At 40.0% G+C, this 17,063-nt stretch overlaps 2 protein-coding genes across 2 annotated transcripts in view; both read right to left on the minus strand.

Moving 5' to 3' along the window:
* The window catches only part of rab28 (RAB28, member RAS oncogene family), a 31,257-nt gene extending 23,494 nt beyond the window's left edge, over positions 1-7,763 (minus strand). Inside the window, exons 1-2 of the mRNA XM_048262169.1 lie at positions 7,347-7,763; positions 537-633 (exon numbers count right to left, since the gene is read on the minus strand). Coding sequence (XP_048118126.1) covers positions 537-633; positions 7,347-7,421 — 172 coding nt within the window. The 5' untranslated portion in view covers positions 7,422-7,763. The remainder of the gene's footprint in view (positions 1-536; positions 634-7,346) is intronic.
* A 6,591-nt stretch (positions 7,764-14,354) lies between these two features.
* On the minus strand, positions 14,355-16,307 carry nkx3-2 (NK3 homeobox 2). Its single transcript, XM_048263260.1, has 2 exons — positions 15,697-16,307; positions 14,355-15,331 (listed from the first exon to the last, which is right to left on the minus strand). The coding sequence occupies exons 1-2, from the start codon at positions 16,097-16,099 to the stop codon at positions 14,895-14,897; spliced, it is 840 nt and encodes a 279-aa protein (XP_048119217.1). The 5' UTR covers positions 16,100-16,307; the 3' UTR covers positions 14,355-14,894.
* Positions 16,308-17,063: the final 756 nt, after the last annotated feature.

The following is a 17,063-nucleotide window of genomic DNA, read 5'->3' on the forward strand; positions in this document are numbered from 1 at the left end:
GCCACCGAGAAAGAGGCACACACACACACACACACACACACACACACACACACACACACGTTTAAGCGCTCACACTCACACACACACACACACACACACACGTCCTGTGTCTGGCTGTCAGTGCAAACACCACAGAGACAGCCAGTGAGAGTTAAAAAAGCCAAAGAAGGAGGGAGGAAGGGGAGAAAAAGCTTTTAGCGAACTTCAACAAAACATCTTTAGCATGTCCAAACTCTGAGGTGATGGGAGTAAACATCCGATCCACTCAGTGAACAAACACAGTGGGGAAAATAAAGGACAGTCCAGAGGAAACACAGCGGATTGATTTAGCCCAGAAAGAAAGCAAGACTGCCTTTTATTTCTATTTAAAATGTTATATTCTAATATTCTTATGACTGAAATTACTCACACTTTTTTCACTTAAATTCAATCAGAACAGAGGTGGGTCATTGCATTTTTGATGTATACCATAATTGAATGAAATTAAATAACTGAATGTGTGTGTGTGTGTGTGTGTGTGTGTATGGTGTTCTCACCTGGCAAGGTTATTCTCTTCAGAAAGAAATCCAGGCCTATCGTTTGTTTGTACTGCTTCCCAAAGGCCTCCTGTGCAAACCTGGTGGCCAGAGACGTCTAAGGAAAAGACAAGGTGAAAACTGCGTTCATAACACATGCAAACTCACAGATCAACTGAATGTTCAGCAGTTCCACCAATTCCATAGTGTAATATATTGAGCAATTCAGAGTAATAGTCTATAGACACTTTGTGCATCAAGTTAAGGATTAGGGCTATAAGAAAGTAAGAAAGTATCATCACATATTTGGCCTATTAACCAGTAGCTGTACACAGTAATTAAAAACACATTTAAGGTAACAGTCTATGTAACAACAAGAACACAAAAAAAAAAAAAAAAACTATTTTTCATAGTCATATTCCCCTGATTGGCCTAAGACAACTGATAATCTCTAGCCTACATGCCCTCAGGCCCTCAGCCTACATGAATATTTCTGTTTGGGTCATTAACCGTCTGCTTACCTCTCAAATAGCCTCACACCTCACGGTCTGGTACAGCTGCCGGGCTCAATTTACGGTAATCAATATTTAGCGGTAGAACTGCCAAAAATGGCATCTAAGTGACACCATTTTTTAAATGAAACAAAAAAAACTAACTTTGGCTTTGTTTGCAGTCTCGATTAACACTCTGACTGATAGTGGTCTCTACAGCGCACAGCTATTCAAACATTTTTGCTGTCATTTTATGCCAAACTTGTTCCATTGAAGTCAGCAGCAGTGGTGGCACTTTTGTCTTTTTAACTACCTCTGGAGAACACGGGTTCATTGCGGTTCTGGTCTTGGTCAAAATGGTTACCACCCTACAAAGTTTCCACAAGAGCGTGCTCTGACCTTGTCAAACTTTTAAAAACAGCCATAGTGCCAAGTGGCGAGCAGACTGCACTACACTACCACTGATATACGATTGGTTGTTTGGGTGTCACTAGTGACACACAGCATAATCAAAGGATGTGACTGGCTGTTGCTTCTGTAAGTCAGAAAAGGAGCACGCTCAAGGTTTGTTCATGCAATCAAACTTCGAAATCATTATATGTGTTAAATTAGCGTTTAACCAGCCACAAGCTGTACAAGCGGTTAGCTGTTATCCATCTAAACATTTTCAAAGCTTATCATCATTAGACATCACTTTTATTTATGATCCTACTTAATACCCACATTATCGCACAGACCTGGTACATACTGCTTAGAGAACGTGGCCATGTGCATCTCAAACCACCTCTGAATGTGAACTGAATGACCTGATCGCAATACACCCTCAATGCATTTGAAGTGTGTTCACACCTGTACCTAGAGCTGTCCACTCGTGATTGGATCACCCAAGAAGACGCATGTTAACACCAGGTGTAAACACGGTCCAACAGTCTCATCTCTGAGTGAGGGACAGGAAAGGAAAGGTGTCTCCCGACAGTCCATTTAAATTGTTCGGGGAGTTTGACAGGACAGTGGGGATCACTGGGTGGGAGGGTGAGTCCCGCATCTGTGACATTTTCCAGAAAATGACATGGGCAGCAGGCAGGGGATAAATATCCCCAGCAATTAGAAAAGCAGGTGTCCAGACAGGCTCCCACCTCAGTAATTGCCGCACACTACAAAAGTGTGTGATGCTGTCTGTGTGTTTTCCCCCACGGAGGAGAGTTCGGAGAAGAAGACGAAAAAAAAAAGATGACATTTCATATTCCAAAGTCCGTGGGAATTGGCCGTGCAGGGTTGATGTGCCAAGTTTAATTCACTTTGATGGATGAGGGGGAGAGAAAAATGAAGTGTTGCATGTCTAATAGCTAACTTTAGAATGGTACGCTTGCAGAAACACTGAGAAAAACTGACACACGGGGTCTGCCCGCACAACCAGAAAAATTACGTTAAGCTGAAGCTGCAACCAAAAAAACTGGTATCTTCTAGTGACAGGTAATGCTCACTTAAAAGCCACAGTGAACCAGACCAATGGGGTAAAGACAGACAATACTTCCATCTTCCATTAAACACCATAACATTTAATGCATGTTTTTCTTCTTAAAAATCTGCCACAACCACAGGGAATGAAATGTAGTAAAAAATTAAAGGGATACTTCTTACAGCTAGTTAATCTGTGATTAACTAAATACTCGCTGGCTGGACGTTCACTGGAAAACACATCCCACAAGCCCAGAGGTCACTGACGCAACAGGGAGAGGTGCGGCCATCTTGGTAGCCCAAACAATTTTTAACAACACCAGGGTAACTCGCCTGGACAGCAAAAAGCTATTCCACATGCTCGCGCTGGCTGAGCGATGCATTTGTCTTGGCGTTCCAGTAGCTCTGGCTTTCCCCTCTTGCCTTTTCGTAGTCATCTCTCCTCTCACTCCTTCTTTTTTCACAACACAACTGGAAGTAAGCAGGGCATGTAAACGCTGGCGTAATCCCGGGCTTGCTTGCTCTCCAGAGGGGGGTGGGGGGTGGGGGAGAGGAGAAGGAGCGATTTGGGGTCACCGCTGAAAAGGAGGCGGCATACTGAGGAATGCGGGGGACGCAGAAAACAAGCCAGCCGTTTTCGTTGGCAAGGCCACCGGCCAATTGTGAGCAAGAAGACAAACAGCATACGCTTCTCCCTACACCAATTTAGAGTCTGCAAACAGTCACGTATTACAGGCAGCAGTGATGCATTTTAATAAAATAATTTAAAAAACAAAATCACTTGATTGTTTTATTTCAATTACAGTGAAGGATAACGGTCAGCAATCAACATTCATGTTTAATATTTTACAAGTAGGTAATGACTTTCATTAGAGTAGGCTTTTGTGCAGGTTGAAACTATTTCACTACCTCAGTATCCTAAATTCCCACCATCTGAGGCTAATTCTCATAGCCTATTAGGCTCATTAAAGTTTGTAATATCACATCATTTTGATAGGCTAGGCCACATACAACAAGTAAAGTGACAAAAAATAACAGCTGCAAAGTTTCACATCATCCTGCAGTTTAACAACAATTCTGTGCGTCTTTATGGACAGGAGTTGCACAGCCAACGTTCCGCGTTTCTCACCCATCGTCGGGGAAAACAGGCTACTTTTGAAGGCTTCCACTTCGCATAGTGGACAGCCTTTCATAAACTGGTGCGGGCGCTCTGTAAATGGACAACCACAGCCAGGATTAAGGCCCGCCACATGGGCCAAGAAAAACTGATCCCATTGCAATTTGCAGAGCAAATTCACATTAATAAGGGGGGAAATTACAGACAAGTTGTCAGTCACAGGGTCCGTTTAGAATGGGGGGGCAGCCCAGCCCAGCCGGACACAGACAAGCAGGTAAAGTATTCAAACTACTGAGCTGACACCTGGTAGCAGTGGAGAAAGATGGGGGGAGGTAGTGTTAATGTACTGTGTCAGAGAAAGACATGTCTGTGTGAGCATGTCTGTGTGTGTGTGTGTGTGTGTGTGTGTGTGTGTGTGTGTGTGTGTGTGTGTGTGTGTGTGTGTGTGTGTGTGTGTGAGACAGGGAGAGAAATTATATTTCTTTGTGTTCATTATTTCTTTGAATGCATTCATTTTTGTTCACTTCGCTGTGTGTAGTCTGAAAGTCTTTGGAGGAGCATTTAAACAGAAATTCTCAGTGCAGAACAAGTCAAAAAGCACTTCAGAGAGAAGCAGTGTGTTCACACTTGATCATTGGGGGTTTTCAAGAGCCATTCAAAAGGAAACAGCTCTGCATTGTCATGACAACCTTCTCTGCTTTGCTAAACATGGCTCACAAGAGATAGGGCTTAGCGAGTTTTGATGGACGCAGTGGAATACCCCAAAACGGCTCTTCCTATGTCATGGTGTGATTTAAAAACAAGCTCTAGAACTGGCCTAGATGCAGAATCAAATTGCAAAACGCCAGAATCCTTCAGCCTCCCCGTTAAATTCTGTATGCAAAACTCAATACACAATTAACACATTTATTTAGCCTAATCAAATTGATTTACATTTAAATTACACATTTAGGCCTAGATAGACTACAAAAAGCTTTGTACAGGTGAAATATTTAGGCTAATAATTAAACTAGCATATAACTTAGCAATTCAATTCAATCCTGTGGTTAAAGAGAGGAATGAGTGGGAATTATTGGGCTTACAGCTCACAGGCAATGACAGTCTTTAGTGATACTCCTCTTTCCTCACTCAAAGAGCATGAAAATATTGACATAAATCTCAAGCTGTTTAATGCGACCATGGACTGAGGACACTCTTGCAAAACCCTCTTCCGAGTGTATAAACAATGTCATAAGAATTATAATAGGTCGTAATTATGCAAACAACTCTGAGGTCACTCCAAAAATGTTCTAAAAAATGTTCATGCCAATCAACAGTCAACATACCTCACCCACGGTTCAGTGGTGCACTGCCATTAACGCTGACGCAGCCCTGCGGCCGTTGCCATAGAATTTACTAGGCAGCCTATGGAATAACATATCATTTGGAGTACATAGATCACCATACTGTGGGCTTTTTAATGGGAGCATATTGGGGCATGTTTCATTTCATACAGAGCCTTATATTGGTGCATGCTTCGTTAAAAAGAGTGTGCTCGCTGGATGGGGGTCAAGCTCATTAGAGCAGCCTGAAGATGGTTCCTACTGTTTCATACACAGAGATGCAGCTGAGGAGCCAGACCACAGCCTCTCTGTCAAGCACTGTAGCTTTGAGGAGTGGACAAATGGTAGAAAAAAACTGACAAGAAAGACATATATACAGTAAAAAACAGAATAAGTTTTGGTGTCAAAAAAGTGGCAAAACAATAGCCCCAAGGGTTAAAAATGGATGTTAAAACACAAATCACACTATGATAAACAACACATAATGTAGTCAAGACAACGCTAAGAAATAATGCAATTATTTAGGCTAACAATTTACATACAGCTATTTTTCCAATTATATGTTAGCTACTTACTCTAAGCTACCAAACAGGTAGAACTTGCTTACAAATACCAGGCCTACACTAAACAATACTGTAAAGATTAAATCACAGTCAACATGAGAAATTATGTACAATGGAAGCCCTCTGATAAACAATAACGTAATTTTAAGGAAAAGATCTGATAAAGCATAGGTCATACCTAGTTCACAACATTCACCCAGTGATACAAACATAAGTATAAAATGCCTGCCCTTAAGACTACCTATGCTGGCTTTATCCCAGATGAATACTATCCTACAACAACTGCAACGCCAAGAGGAAAATCCGTCCTGCACTACGGATTAAAGCCCAGGTACAATTAATAGGTTTAGAAAGCAGTTACTCAAGAAAGGATTCAAGCCAGAATTAAGCACACAGTATTACCTTAGAAATGGCACAGGCCTATATAAATACCTATTCAAAATACATTAACTTAATCCCCCTCATCGATCATGGAGATGACCATAAGAGATCAACAAAAAGTCTAAGAGTCGGACAAGAAAATCCACCGCTCACACGATCATTATCGTCTTCATTTGGATCCATCCAAAAGCAGGCAAAGCTAAATCATACAGGCCGGTATTCTAACCGTCTTTGCATCCCACACTGCTGCCTTTAAAAGAAGAGTCTGCACAGTAATCAACAGGTGTCTACGACAGGTGGTTCACACAGAGTGAGACAAGAGATTAAGATACCCTATTGCTACAAAGCTTCAAGACAAAAATATCAAATAATCATACACTTTATTAGGGCAACTTTATGACCACAACATGACTATGAATATGAAAGGAAATATTAATGTTTATTTTCATTTTTTGCAACTGCAGCAAAAGACATGCTTCTTAATAGGTTTACAAGCCTTAACCTGTAGTTTCATGTAGACCTAGCTCTTACAAAGCAAGCTTTTCACATGCATACTTTGTGTTAGGTAGGAGCGAGTGTGTGTGTGGTGTGCTGTGGTGTGGTGGTGGTGGTGGTGTGTGTGTGTGTGTGTGTGTGTGTGTAAGCAGTGATGAAACTGCTTCGCAACATAAAAATAAGCTACCATGAACACCAAAAGCATTATAGCCTACTGTAGGTCGTTTCAGTTATTCAGTCTTTGTTTGAGGTGTGTGTATCAAATTGGGATCAATATCAAATGGGATCACTGACTCTAGAACTCAACATCATGAAACTATGGAGCACATATCAAGGGCATTTACTTAGCTACAAATGTACCTGTGCCTAAGATCACATCAGGAAACCATACTGCTTAAGATACAAAAGTAATGTTCAATGATGTTGCCCTGTCAGCGGAGGTAAAGAATGTATCAAATAAGCTTAGTCAGCTATTCTGACATAGATAGACATTACTGTATAACATAAACGCTCAGGCTAGCTGTAACGGTAATCTACTTTCTAATGTTACACTTTCCAACTATTATTAGCAAAACTGGAACCCAAACGCCCATGAAATAACGGGCGACAGAGCTGACAGTCCTGCCTCTTTGTCTAACTCATACACTCAATGTCCTGTGTCACTGTTGTGGTTAGCAGGCAGGTTTTCTGAAACGACTCACTTGACGCATCGACAACAAGGCAGCAAGAGGCAAACAGCTATCGAACGCTACAAGTTGTCATGGTCTGTTGTCATGAGTTAAGGATGGGGTCTCAGTAAACGTCTTTGATCATGAATGGGTATTCTTTCCCCATCGGTCTCCTTTATCTTGTATTTAACAAACAAAACCAGGTAAACAACGACGACCTGCAAAGTTGGCTAGCAGTTAATATCAACTTGATTATGTACGTTAGCAAAGCAAGCTAGCAACGTCAGCTATGCAAGCTAGCTAAACCATCATTCTCAAATCTGAAAATCCCCCTACCTTTCCAGACGCTCCGTCCCCGATTACAACAATTTTCAGCTGTCGGTCTTGACTCTCTTCCTCGGAGTCCGACATGTTGATAGAAATATATTTAGTTAAGACAATGTATTACTGAAACTAGAGTTAGCAACAGCTGCTTCGATGGTTGGTCAGTGAAGCAACACAGCTAATAAGATTGAGCCAGCGCTAAGCAACCAGACGCCATATTCACTTATTTGCTGCAGCCAGGCTTGTACCACTGTTCCAAGAAATCTGCACGAAATAATAGCACGTCTCTCTTAGTGGAAAATTTGTGTTTTTGGGGTTGTTAGTGAGTGTAACTAGGAGATGTGTTCGAACATAAGGGTCAACTCTATGAGCGATAAACTTCTGAGGCGAAATTATCCAAATGCGTACATGATGGATACAGATGGACCAGTCCCAGTGACGCGTCCCTGTCGCTAGGAAACTGGGGGTTAAAGGTTAGTGGGCGTTTTGCTCAGAGTGCGCGTGTGTCTGTATATTTTACTGATTTCTTTGTGTTTGAGGTAGACACCTGTGTTCCTGATGTTCGTCTTATGTGCTCATTTATCGCAGGCATCAAACTGAAACCTACACCTGAAACGCGATCAAATCTTGTACTTTGGTGTGCTTGTTTTATGTTGAATATGTTTGCGCTAGGCTACTTCAGTCTCCCGCTGAATTGTCCCTGTAATCAGTGAACCACATTGATTTGGCCCCTAAATAAATCAAGGCGATGTGTATTTGTATTTTATTGTACCAAACATTATGCTGCAACCTGCGTAGTACAACGTTGTTGTGGAAAATCGAAATGCTAGATCAAACAATGACGTGTAGGCTATACTAAATGCGTCTTCTGTAAAACCTTGCCGTTGTTGTTATTATTATTATCATTATTAGGCTATTTAAAGCCCCTGGGTGTATTTGTTTGTGTTGTGCACCATGTTTTATCAAGTCCAGTGGCATTTTCATTTTTTGACAACAAAAACAGCATATATATCCCAGTATGGCTATATTATGGAATCAGCTCAATCCAAGAGTATGCATGTTTCCTTGCCTGGTTAACTGAGTAGAATAGAGTAACCATCTGGCTTCCAGAGGACAGGAATTTGCACCTGGACTTGTCAAAGCAAAGTGGAGGTGACTGTCAGGGTGAAATTGGTCCTTTAACGTCCAAGTAAAGGCACTGACACAGACAACTTAAAGTAAAAAGAAGTCTACTGTGTGATTTATGTCTGGTGGTTCACAAACATTTTACAGAGGATAAAATGCTCATTAGCTACATTTCAGTATCAGAAAATATAGACTGCTTCCCCCACAGTCCATTGCACATTTACACATACACAAATGTAGGCCTACTCATAGATACACGCATGCACATTAAGGAGATATGTCATCAGATTTTAGACATCTCAATAATGTTATCATTAATTTAACCACATTGATGCATCGGTTTCTACTCTAGAGTAAGAACTTCTTGGTAAAAGAAACAATAATATTTTTAATAGCATACAACAATAATTGCATTAGTATACATTCACTTATATTGTAATTTAACTAACAAGTGAATTCCAATAATTCATAAGTTCCAACTTTTGTGATATAAAATATGCCATACAAAAGGTAACACATAGGGGCGATCATGTGTTGTCCTTGCAGGTAAATGATTTTTAGTTTCTCACAGACACTCCTGTAATATGATCAAAGTATGTCCGACAACCACTAGAAACATTTGGTGTGAGACCTAATAACATGACAAGAACACATCATGCTCCTCTTTCTCATGTGCACAGCTCTGATAACTTTAGGAACAATCAGGTAAGATATCAACAAATTCAAATGATGAACGTTTTTACAAGTTTGCCTTCAAGATCATGCATAATAATGTCAGAGTAAGTTGGTTTGGTTTGGTCTGTTTCTGTAGTTGTTGAGGCACATAACATGGATAGTCTTTGGTACATAAATTGAATAACTTACATACAAATTGACTAATGTGCTATATTCTAAAATACTGCAGGCTGGTTACTTTTTACTGTAATATGTTTAATGGAAATAAATAATGAATGTAACTTTTGTCAATTATAGGTTGGATGTTAAAGTGCTGGCTGCAAGTTTTTTCTACCATTTGGATGATTGATCTGTCTGCATATTGCAATGTGGAGAAAAATGTTTAAATGTAGTGTTTTGTTCCCACATATACAGTAGTATTCATCCCAATTCATACAGTCAAAATGATATTGAGGCCTTATAGCCTATGTATTTTACTTAAAACATCCAAAGCCAGCTTCAAAATGCATTTTCATTTGGTGCGCAAATCGTAGAAAATCAAACAATGAGATGAAATAAGATTTTAAATGGGCTAGCTGCGATGTTTTTATTCAACCCATAGAAAAGTAGAACATTATTTAATTTAAACTGAGTTTGGATCTTGTTGTGAAAAGTTAAACTTTTGAAGATATTCGGTAATGGATTAGGCTATTAATTAGGCCTACTCCGTCAACATTTTGACACGTTAATTGAGACGTAGGATAACGTTGCCAATTAAGGTTCATGTCCTATATTGCATTAAAAATTAAATCATTGAAAAGGTTGTGGTGTAAATCTAATCGAAAATAGACAACGTTTATGTTCAAGTTTTGTATCACACTTCACTCATCGTAGGCCTTTTCCATCCATCATAAAAGTCTAACATTTAAAAATTTAGTTTAGAAAATGTACTTAAGCAGGCCTTCGAAGACCATTTACGTGTCCATTTAAGTAGCATAATGCCTTGCATGACAATATTTCCTTGATTAGCATGGGCATACACGGAGGCCCATGTCATTATGTGTGACTACGTTATTGATTTAGAACTCGTTTTTTATGACATTTTACGATTCAATTAACCAACAAACCTTAATAATTTAGACAAAACGAATTTAAAACCTCATTTATATTATGACTTAAACTCAGGGGTTGTAGCCAATTGCAGCATTGTGATTTTATTTGGTCATTTTTTCCATTAGGCCTAGGCCTATATCTGTGTAATGTTGTGTGGACTAAGGATGAATAATCTGATTCAGTGTTGCGCAATAATGTCTTCAGCTCAATGTCCTCTCTGCTAGAATGGAAATTCTATTAAAATTCACAACCTGCCATTACTCCGTGAGTATAAATGTTCAAAGACAGCGCTGCAAATATTAAACCACTTCAAAGTTCACCGAACGTTGCCCTCGTCGACATATAGGTGGACGAAAACTGGAGATTTTAGATCACATATAAACTTTACAGGCTGTTAGATATTTTTCAGAACATGATAATTCAATAAATGTATATATATATATACATATATATATATATACATATATATTTATTTTTTTTAAATGATTAGGTAGGCTACGGTCAACATGCTCTAACGGGAGATGGAACGAGAACACCTGTTGGGCATTTCAGACCGCGTCTCCACAGCTGTGCGGCCTGTGGTTATTGAGACATGTGTTTTGTATTATAAAACACACGGAATTTCTCTTTTCTCACCACGATTTCAGAGCCACTTCACTTCGCTTACGAGCCGAATTATCAAACACGTCGTTGTTTGATATGCGGAAGCCAATGGCGAACGTCACTTTTTAAGCAACATGGAAGGTTGTCAAGTAAAATTCAGGAGGGCCGTTTCAATTAATACCTGTATGGATTAACACCTCTTGCCACACGCGGTATACTAATGCGTTTGGAGTCTGGACATTGAATTGCGGCCTCATAACCCGCCATCGTAGATATAATGAATTATGTCGCCGAATGTGAGGCTATCCATCGCAGGTGGAAACATGTGACCCAGGGATTTAAGTGTCAAAATCGCGGGCGTCTGAAATGCCAATTTTCTATCATTAAATCTGAAACGTGATCTAGAACAACAACTGGATCATGTCTCCTTGCAAGCGAAAATAATTTCACTGATTAAGTACCATTATGAGTGTCAGAGCCTCTCTATTAACGTGTATAAAGAAATTAGCCTTGACGTCCCCAATATTACCAAAATATACAGGAATTCACTGAACAGCAAAATGCACATATGCGTAAATTGTTATAACCAACCCAACCTCAAAATTGTGAAGTTGACAAAAATAGATCCATCACCATTTTTTCTGCAATACGTTTGTAATGTAGGTGAGCTGAAGAGTGTTTGATATTCCCACAAATACTCTGTATTTTACTGAATGGGTGTGTGGTTCTTTTGCATCTCTCTCTCTCCCTCTCTCTCTCTCTCTCTCTCTCTCTAGCCTATGTGTGAGCGCGCGTTTTGACTGCTGCATTTAGCGCGTTTTGACTGCTGCATTTGGCATGTCGTAAGGTAAAGGGAAATAGTGCTTCTTTTTTGTTTGCTCAACGACTATTTGGTATTATAAGTTACATACATACATATAAGCTTGGCCTAATTAATACCATGCGTTTCCCCAAGCCCCCCCCCCTCTATCCTTCTCTGTAGGCCTGGTTGAAGTGTAGAAGATCTCCATATTCAGTATTTGATTATAAAGTTCAGGTTTCCAAAGTTGGGAATTCGTAAAGAATTGGCTCGACAGTAAATCACTTTCGACGCTTCTATTAATCCAATGCATCCAATCCATGACATCCAATATACTTACTAGTAGTTCACTGTTGGGACTTTTCTGTACGCTCTCTTCAGTCTTTAACCTTTGGTTATTGTCAGCTTGAGGACGCATGCCACATCGACTATGCGGCAGCGCACACACACACACAAACCCAATAGCCTATCCACTGGACTGCCTACATGTCCAACTTATTTATCAAATGCCTCTCGTAAAAATCACACCTCATGATACAGACTCCTCTTTGGACCTTATTGCAGTTTGCTACGTATTTTTTTCATTACTTTGGTATCAAAATACCACGCAATCATGGAGAGATTCAAAAGTCGAAAAGAATTATAAAATATTATTCATTTCTTATAATAAGGCCTGATAATGTAAAACTAGACCTAACGCGCACTACAATTTTTATTAAATCATGATATTAAGTTGATGACGTGACAGTCGGACTCTACTCTTTTGGTGGTCCAATTTCTGCTAAAACCAGTTCACTAATGCTACGTTGTGTTGTACACGTGATAGGTAGGCCTACATCACACTGAAGGCGCTGCGTAAACGGTTAAACTAGCCTATACATTGAACTAAATTAGGCGTTATAAATAAAATGGAAAATAAGCCTGATTCACACAAATTTCAACGAGAGTGTTTGCATTTCAGCAATCAGAATTTGATATTCGAAGATTAGGGTGATATCTCACATGGGTCGTTATCAGATGGGCCTATGTGTCATGCGAGTATGCTGTTACATGGTAAGACGAACGGTTCAACAAGAGCTTCTTTATACACCGCCGGCATCCTGCACACTCAAAACATATGCAATTGGCAGTTTTATCTTTAAAGGTTTTATTGAGCTGTGTTTCATCAAATAAAAATCGGAGATTTTGGCCCTCCTAACCATGCGTGTGTAAATTGGATTCCAATATCTCCACCGTGGTCAGTTTTCTGTAAATAATGGCCAATGAAATACAGTTTTACGAATCTACTGTTCTTGTTCCACCTCTAAATGTTATTAAATGCACCTCCAAATAAGTCAGAAGTCGTGAAGGTGACTACTACACATCCAGCCTAGCCCTCTAGCGTTTAAGGCCTATCATTTCTCACGAAATTACGCATGGACATCCTCTTAGTTTATCACCGTGAATGGCTTATTAATAAGTACAAGCAGGCAATAACATTCACCTCAGTGAAAATAGTTGTTAAATAGGTGTCTGTGAGAATTTTCCTTAACAGGTAATTTAACTGACATGGAACTTTGATTTGTTTCGATTAGGAAGGTAGCCTCCTCCCGCAGTGGGTTGTAACCCAGTGCGGTAGGCCTCACCATGTTGACATACATTCGAAAGTTCCTGTCAGTTGACAATGTTCCTGAAACGAAGGGCATAAATCATTGTGTCAGGTGTGTTAGTGTTCTTGAGAGCGCAAATAGCCATTCAGCCATGTTAACAAGCTTCTTTAGTGCATATGTCGCTGTTATAACGCTGAGCCCACAGAATAGATTTAGGCTAAGGGAAATATGGAAATATTTGTACAAACACAATTAGCCTACGCTTGTGGCCACACGTGAAGGTAAAGCGACTCATTGTGGTGTATATATTTTCATTATTATTATTATTATTATTATTATTATTATTCCGTTGTTGTTCTACTTGTTGTTGCTGTTATTCTGGTATTTTGGTATAATCAATATAGATGCCTACTCATCATAAATCCTTTGATAAGGAACAACTATGACTCCGTTGAATAAAACATGACAATGATTTTAATTTCAATCAGTGAACGGACAGGGGGCACAAAGAGAAACGGCAGATATCGTTTGGTTGGTTTGGGCCCTATGTCTCGAGCCCCACCCCTAAAGCCTGCAAAATGCCTGTTATCAAGTCTGTTGACGAACATCAAGGCCAATATATATATATATAGCCCATATAGGAAAGGAGGGCATAGGGACTCTTTATCTCTCACCCCTCCCTCTTAGTAAATTCATGTAGCGTAAATAAAAACAACTATCGGTATACAGTACAATTATTGTAGCCTACAGAAACTCGGCATTGGATGACACATGACCCCAAGTGTCTCTGAAATTATAATATGGTCGTACAGTGTAACCTGGATCTACCTTTTTGCGCTCTCTGTCACACCATGGTCATTTACATTTGAATGTATGATTTGTATTATTATTTATATATTTGCGTATTATTATTATTATTATTGTTATTGTTATTATCATTGTTGTTGTTGTTGTTATTATTATTATATTCGCTATTAAATAATATATCATATTTTACCCTCAAAGTCAAACCTTTTTGTTTTACAATTTCTTTAACTGATAACATATTGTATATGATTATAAATATAGACTTTTTCTTGTAAGTAGAAACACGAGAAAAAACACTGTGATCTTAATATGTTTTAATGTTTGGTTTCTTTTCTCAATAAACAAAACAACCGAGAACTATTAGGAAACAAGTACATTTTGATAAACGCTCCATAATTCTTATTAATGCCACGGCTCACGTACAGATACACAAATTAAACAAACACTTAAATTCGTAATTCCACTGGGCAGAAGATTACACTGTCTAGGTGAGGGAAAGTGCTGGAAAATCTTACCGTTATACCCTATCACTGGGGACAGCAAAACGCAGTTACTGTTCTATTCCCAGCCTCACTAGGAAAGCTGATGTTTTTCCAACTAGGAACTCAAGGGCATCAGCCCCCAATGAACGATTAACCAATAACATTCCATACATTCTGAAACATCTGCCTACGAGTGTCTTAAGATCGCCAGCCAAACGCGCTCTGCACAACCTTTGGGGAGATATAAGAGCCATCAAAACAGTTCTTGGGCTGTGCCAATGTCACGTTTGTTGCCGTTTACTCCCCTCTTCTGTAGAGTTGCTCTGTATTCACAATCAAACGGCGGTATTAGTTCATGCTTTCAAATAAATACTGGGTGATGTTTGTCTCACTGGTTTCCAGCACAAGCCGAGAGGGTCCATGCTGGCAGGCAGTACGCATATGGGTAATAATAAGAAGGTTGCAAAGACAGAAGCGGAGGCCGCAGTAGTTCTCCAGGGTTGTATTGTCTCTGATCGTCCCGTACTAAAACTTTCACTGCCACTTTCTTCGCTGCTGGTGCTGAGGCTAACAGGTCGGCAGCCATTTGACGGCGTTTTGTTTTGTACCTGCGGTTCTGAAACCAAATTTTAACCTGGGTCTCTGTGAGCTTCAAGGAGGCAGCCAGGTCTGCTCTTTCAGGTCCGGATAAGTACCGCTGGTGGTTGAACCGCCTTTCCAGCTCGAAAACCTGCGCATGTGAGAAGGCGGCTCTGGAGCGTTTTTTCCGCTGTTTGGGCAGATCGGAACTTTTCTCACAACCTCCCTCATCCAAGTTGTTGGAATCTGTAAAATATGTACATAAGGTATTAAATTAGGTAGTTTGGTCAACTAAACCAAATAGGCTAAACCAAAGTAAACCAAACGTGCGACATGTGCTTTGACGTTCAAGAAAGTATACATAAATCAGACATGCGATAAACGAAAGCAAAGAGTGGCCAAGTTTAAGGCGACGAATGTAAAGAAATGGCCACTTATATCAAACTTAATGGGGTGGATTTTGATGGTATACGTGAAAATGAATGGTGTCTTTGTACACTCATTAAGATGAAGTCAAGTAGGTTACTTTTGCGCGCATAAAATAGTTTTACTGTGAATTTTCGACATGTCAAACCTTTCATATGATTTTGATGTCCAAGACACAAACTTACCCGAGACATTGGCAGAAAGTTCACAGTCACTAAGACTCTTCGTATTCTCCACAGCAGTGGATTCCTGGTCAGTTTCGTCCTGGAAGTTTTCTTCTAGCGCGTCTGAGGCCGGTCCATCCCGATCCAACTCGGTCTTGCAAGCGGACAGCGTTTTGCTGTCAGTATCCTCACTCAGACCGGAGTCAGAGTCATAGCTTTTACGGTTAACCATTATACAAGCTCCTTCGTCACTTTTACATGGAGAGGACATCTCCTCTGGTGCGCCGTCCATTTCCCCAAATATTTTCCAACAAGCAGCCTTGGAAAGGCATACGTCCAAATCTTTTAAATGTCGACAGTCCTCTTTCTTGTTCAAGATTGCTTGAATCGAGAATGGCATCAACGAGCTGCTGCGAACGGCCATGTTTATACGCAAAAGTCAATTTTCTTGGAAAACCTAACACAAAAACGATATACTATCAAATTTAGCCGTATTTAACTCCGCTTTTGGTGGTGCTTCTGAATCGCAAAGCTGGGGGGTATGTCATTTCGTCCCTGATATTTTGCTCAAAAAACAGCGTGATTTCCCCTCCGTGCGATGCTTCTTCTCCGGGGTCGCTGCTAAGTAGTTCTCTCTTTACCGAGTTTCCTGTCCCTTTACACTCAGTTCGTCTGTCTGATCTCACCTGTGACTGCCAGCCTTCTCAAACTATTTCCTATTGGATAAGGAGGATGAGAAGCCGCTTCTCATTGGGCACTGTAAATTACGACAAGCCCATAGCCTGTCAGGGCATTCATCTGTCTCTTGACAATTTAACCCTTTGTTGGTAAATCATGCGAGTGCGCGCAGTGACAACAGATTACTAGTTTGACTCCTCTTGCAAGTCTAAAAAGCAGCAGTAGACATAGCCGTTGCCTTTGAGTACTTTACGCATTACATCGAATGTGCACAGAACGGCCGAAATCGTTGCAATTTAGCCATTTTTTGCACATGTCATTCAGAAAATCATGACTCACTTGAATGTAAGGTTAACCCTGATGGCAAGTGTATTAGGCTATATAAATAAGACTGCGTAAAACAGCACGCACTGAGAAACTACCAGTCAACTCTTTAATAATCTACACACACCTCTTTTAAGGTAAGTAATCCACAACTGATAGGATTATGTAGCGACAGTTTGCAGATTAATTACAAATGCTATCGACTATATGTTCATTGTTCGTATATTGTGGCATGGGTCTTTTCATTTGCTAAAAGACAAAAATATTTATTTCCCAAAATTAACTGAATGAAAAAGCTGTGTATGGTTTAATTCTGTTATTTGCCTTTAGTCAGTATTTAACTGTAGTAATTTAATTGGAATTGAACTGTACACAGATCATGCTTG

This window comes from Alosa alosa, chromosome 14, assembly GCF_017589495.1.
Source record: "Alosa alosa isolate M-15738 ecotype Scorff River chromosome 14, AALO_Geno_1.1, whole genome shotgun sequence".
NCBI lineage: Eukaryota > Metazoa > Chordata > Actinopteri > Clupeiformes > Clupeidae > Alosa > Alosa alosa.